Source organism: Microtus ochrogaster (genome assembly GCF_000317375.1).
Source record: "Microtus ochrogaster isolate Prairie Vole_2 chromosome 14 unlocalized genomic scaffold, MicOch1.0 chr14_random_1, whole genome shotgun sequence".
Taxonomy (NCBI): Eukaryota; Metazoa; Chordata; class Mammalia; order Rodentia; family Cricetidae; genus Microtus; species Microtus ochrogaster.
Genome location: NW_004949096.1, coordinates 35,023,092 through 35,028,168, shown reverse-complemented (window position 1 = coordinate 35,028,168; position 5,077 = coordinate 35,023,092). Strand labels below are relative to the sequence as shown.

The following is a 5,077-nucleotide window of genomic DNA, read 5'->3' as shown; positions in this document are numbered from 1 at the left end:
GTTGTGAGCCACCATGTGGTTGCTGGGAATTGAACTCAGGACCTTTGGAAGAGCAGGCAATGCTCTTAACCTCTGAGCCATCTCTCCAGCCCTCATCTTTGTTTTTTTGAGACAGGGTCTCACTATGTTGACCAGGCTAGCCTTGAACTCATAGAGACCTCTCTGACTCTGCCTCTCATGAGGGCTGGGATTAAAGGTGTGTACCACCACACCTGATGAAACTTTCATTTTATATGTGCATGCTTGTGGAATAGGTTACTGAGTAAAGTAGATGTCTTCCTGCAAACTATGATAGAATAGAACATGAAATATGCCCGTGCTGGGTGTGGGTGTGCTGCAGATGGCTGATGATGTCAGGGAGGAAATCTTGGATCAGGCTCAATGTGTCACATGCCCCTTTATCTCTCTCTAGGTCTGTGCAACATTAGGGACCACTGGGGTCTGTGCGTTTGACAGGCTGTCAGAACTGGGCCCCATCTGTAAGTATCTGTCCTCACTGGCTAAGAAGATAAGGGATAACGGTTGAAATATTTGCTAGAACGAACTCCACGGAAACCAGGCCCACTGAAATATTCTTATTGGTCGATTTGGTGATGAAGGAAATCACCAAAGGTCATGAGAGTCACTCCCTGGCAGGTCAAGGTCACTGGGCTTTTTCTTAGTGGTGAGAGAAAGCTAGAAGTGCTGTATTTGCCTCATGTCCGAGGAAGCATTTGTCAACTCTCCATTGCTGTGACAAATAACAAAATTACATGAAATAATATTTAAATGTTATATTATATAAAACTGTAATTTTATATAAAAATAAATTAACAAAATAAAAATGATAAAATTAAAAAACAATTATAAATATAATAAAATTTCAAATAATGAAATTATGAAGAGAAAGGGTTTATTTTGGCTCAAAGTTTTGGAGACTTTCAGTCCTCAATCAGTTGGCTCTGTCACCATTGGGCTCAGAGTGACTCACCAAATGTGAGTGTATGTTGGAGCAAAACCAATCAGCACACGTCAGAGAAGGAGAGAGGGGAGAGGCGAGCATCCCACCACCTCCCCAAACTACACCCAGCGATCTCCCGATAGGCTCCACCTCTTAAAGCCCCCCCCCCCATATAGCCACCTGGGGAACAGGCTTTTAGCACATGAGTCTTAAGGGGACAGGGAGCATCCAAACTGTGGAAAAGTCTCAAGTGTTCTCCTTCTCTCACTTGGAACGCTGAAATCTATTCAAAGCAGGCTCTATTTAAAACATAACATCTAGGGGCTGGAGAGATGGCTCAGAGGTTAAGAGCATTGCCTGCTCTTCCAAAGGTCCTGAGTTCAATTCCCAGCAACCACATGGTGGCTCACAACCATCTGTAATAAGGTCTGGTGCCCTCTTCTGGCCTGCAGGAATACATGCAGACAGAATATTGTATACATAATAAATAAATAAAATAAAAAATAAAATAAAACATAACATCTATATAGAAATAAGGAGGCAGCAATGCCTGCTTCAACTCTGCCCCCTTGTACCAATGCGGGGTCATCTCATCACCATGACCCTTGCTGACTCCTTTAGTAGGGTACATCATCCTTTTCCGGGTCTTCTCTTTTGCAGCCTGCCATGGTGTTGGCTAGGTGAGCAATGCCTTTGGTTGGCTGGTAGTAGTTCTTTTACCGCCCCCCCCCCCACCTAGCAGGATGGCATTTGCTTTCTCAGGTGCCAGTGAGGGGCTGTGGCTCCATGTCGATGCTGCTTATGCTGGGACAGCCTTTCTGTGCCCTGAGCTCCGGGGATTCCTGACGGGTATCGAATACGCCGACTCGTTCACCTTTAATCCTTCTAAGTGGATGATGGTACACTTTGACTGCACTGGGTTCTGGTGAGTCGCCCTCTGAGCACGTGGAAATGCCTTGCTTCCTTAGAAAGACCTCAGCCACCTCTAATATCAGCTTGGAAACCCACAGGGTGAAGGACAAGTACAAGCTGCAGCAGACCTTCAGTGTGAACCCTGTCTACCTCAGACATGCCAACTCTGGGGCAACCACAGACTTCATGGTGAGTTTCCAGGAACCGGCAGCCTGTGGCTTCTCTGATGGGAGTTATTAACTGACTCTTGGGGGTTTGCATGGCTGCTCCCTTCAGAGGCAGCAAACTATGAGTTCATCACATAGTTTCCAAGTTGTGCACAAGAACACAGGAAACAAAGCAAAAACAAAGCCCCCAAACCAAACTTCTAGAAAAATGACAATTCCTTAATCTTTTTGACTTGTTTTCCTCCCAGAGGTTTTCTCTCTACCACAGGTAGATCAGCCTCTGTTGGTGGAAGTTTCTGTCCCACCAGCTAGCTCCCAAATAACCACACAGAGACTTATTATTAATTATAAATGCTTGGCTAGTACAATAGCTTAGGGTTGTTACTAACTAGCTCTTACAGCTTAAATCAACCCACAGTTATTTAATTTACATTCCGCCACATGGCGTATGGCTTATTACCTCAACTTCTGCACATCTTCTTTCCTCTGCATCTGGCTGGTGACCCCACCCTTCTGTCCAGTGTTCGCTCAGTCTGACTCTCCTGCCTAACTTCTTTCCGCCTAGCTATTGGCCAGTTAGTTCATTATTAAACCAATGAGAACAACATATCTTCACAGTGTACGAAAGGATTGTTCCGCAGCAAGCTTTTACCATCTTTGGCTGTTTTTTGTTTGTTTGTATTTGCTTATTATATAGGAGAGTGTGGACCATTTCCTGGGGTTGGAAAGAGTCTTCTTGCTAAATCAATTTTGTGTCGTTATTCTTGATAGAAAACGCGCTGGAGCGTTGCATGTCACCATCCTCGACACAGGCCATGCAGGAGCCTTGTAGGGAGAAGGCCTTCTCCGGCTTCCAGGCTGACTGCATCTTGACTCTTTCAGACTTGGGCTTTCAGCACATACCACGTCTTAGGATTTACTCTTCAGTTTGAAGATGAGCCCCTCATTTTAGGCAGGACTGGGATGTAAATAAACATTCTGCATATCACACGGATAGTGAAAGGTTTGAGAGAACATATGTGCTTGGCATGAAATTCTGTGCATCAGTAATCATTTGGGAAACCATCGAAAGTCTTTGAGCCTCGAGAACATGGCACCGGCTTCACAGGGCTTTGTGGAGGCTTTCATGGGAACATACACATCAGTCACTTAGCACAGTGTCTGAGTGGCAGATGCTCAATTATTAGCATGCATACAACTCCAGAAAGGTCTTCTTATAAGCTGCAGGGTTTGCTATTGTAACTCGGCCAAACACACAAGCGCTATGGCTAGACTGCCTGTGCTTGAAGCATGCTTCTCCTCTGGCTGGCCTGGGTGACCCTGGACAAATGGCTTACATTCTGTCTAGGTTTCTCTCTGTGTGAATGTGGACAGGAGCAGTTCTGCCTTCTGAGCTTGCTGTGAGAACAGAATGAATTAATACAGTGGTACACTGTCAGCAAAGCCTGGCCACCCTGGTGAAGAGCTGGTTGGTTTTTCTCCTTAGACAGCCCAGGTGCCTTTTCCTTTTATTTAGCTCTGCAGTAGAGGCGCCATCATCACTTATGCTGATGATTCTTTGGTGGAAGACATTTCCCTGAGGTTTAGGAAAGCTTTGGGGTTGCAGACAGTGAGCTTACAGTGTGGGAGGGAGACCTTCTACAGGAGAATAAAGATAGATGGCCTCAGCTGGGCTGTGGTGGTGCATGCCTTTAATCCCAGCACTCGGGAGGCAGAGGCAGGCGGATCTCTGTGAGTTCGAGACCAGCCTGGTCTACAAGAGCTAGTTCCAGGACAGGCTCCAAAACCACAGAGAAACCCTGTCTCAAAAAACAAAAACAAAAACAAAACAAAAAAAAAATAGATGGCCTCTCTTACCCTTTCTGGTGAGTATTCAAAAAATAAAAATTAAAAAAAAAAAGCAATTAAATGCTACATCGGCCAGTCAGTCCTGCCTGTGAAATGGTGCCTACGATTCTAGGAGTTTAGTTGAACTGGGAACTTCTCGTCTTGACTCTACCTCCCAAATGCTGGGATCCCAGGGCTACGCCAGCATGCCCAGTCTTTGCAGTGCTGGGACCAAACCAGGACCTCACATTCACTACACAGGCACTGTACCCACAGGGCCCCTGGCGAGTTCTTGAAGGTCTGCTGTTATTTTTGTGAGTCTAGCAGCCCGAGTGTATCTTACAGTACATGGGAAGGTGCTCATTGACTTAGCCATGAGTAAGAATAATACTTTCTTAGAAATAGCTGAATCTCTGGGATGCCTTCCTCTTGGCTGCTGCGGGAAACTTCCATCATGGCATCACTGCGGAATCAAACGGATTCATTTTTCAAGCATATGAGGAAACGTCTCTAGAGCCGTGAGACTGCTCTCTCTGCCACAGTTCTCAGACTCTAAGAGCTGCGCCAAGCTTCTTCGCATCCAAGGGGCTACAGCTTTGAGTAGAAGCCAAGTCCAGTTCTGAGAGGACCTAGATGCATTACAGTGCTTCAGGTGTTTAATTTGGGGGAGGGAGCCTCTGGAACCATCTGGAATCAGGGCTGCTGTCTCTGCCGTCAGTGAAGCTTCCCCGAACTTCTAACCTTTCCAATGGCAGAGAGCACCAACAGCAGCAGGAAGACCCATAATGCCTTGAGGAAACACAGAGGATGTTAGGAGACATCTCCAGTTAAGGAAGATCCATGCCAGTCTCTATGAGTATAAACTTCCCCCACCTGGCTGAAATTGGCTAAGACAGTCCATATAGTTTGGTTTTAGCAGAGTGATAAGAACAGGAACGAACATCAGGAGGAGACCTCAGCTGAAATGCTCCCTGTCTCTCCCTAGTAATTTTCTGGTCAAACAAGGTGGTTAGTTCAGCATAATCTAGAAACCGGCACTTTAAGCACCCACTCGCTATTCTACTGAATGTCCTTAGAACGAAGATAGGGCAGATTGTACGTGGCAAGAATTTTGTCCTTTCCTAAGGCTTTGGTGCCCTCTGCTGGCTGACAGAAGTCCTTGAGCTGGCCTTCCACAGGACAAGTCAAAGGTTTCTCTTTCTCCCAGTCCTCCTCCTCCTCCTCCTCCTCC

The 5,077-nt window shown here is 46.1% G+C and overlaps 1 protein-coding gene across 2 annotated transcripts in view; it reads left to right on the top strand.

Moving 5' to 3' along the window:
- Hdc (histidine decarboxylase) overlaps nucleotides 1-5,077 on the top strand; it is a 21,858-nt gene that overhangs the window by 9,708 nt on the left and 7,073 nt on the right. For both annotated transcript variants that reach the window (XM_005364413.2, XM_026787674.1), the window contains exons 7-9: nucleotides 413-479; nucleotides 1,703-1,865; nucleotides 1,951-2,041. In XM_005364413.2, the coding sequence (XP_005364470.1) occupies nucleotides 413-479; nucleotides 1,703-1,865; nucleotides 1,951-2,041 (321 nt within the window). The remainder of the gene's footprint in view (nucleotides 1-412; nucleotides 480-1,702; nucleotides 1,866-1,950; nucleotides 2,042-5,077) is intronic.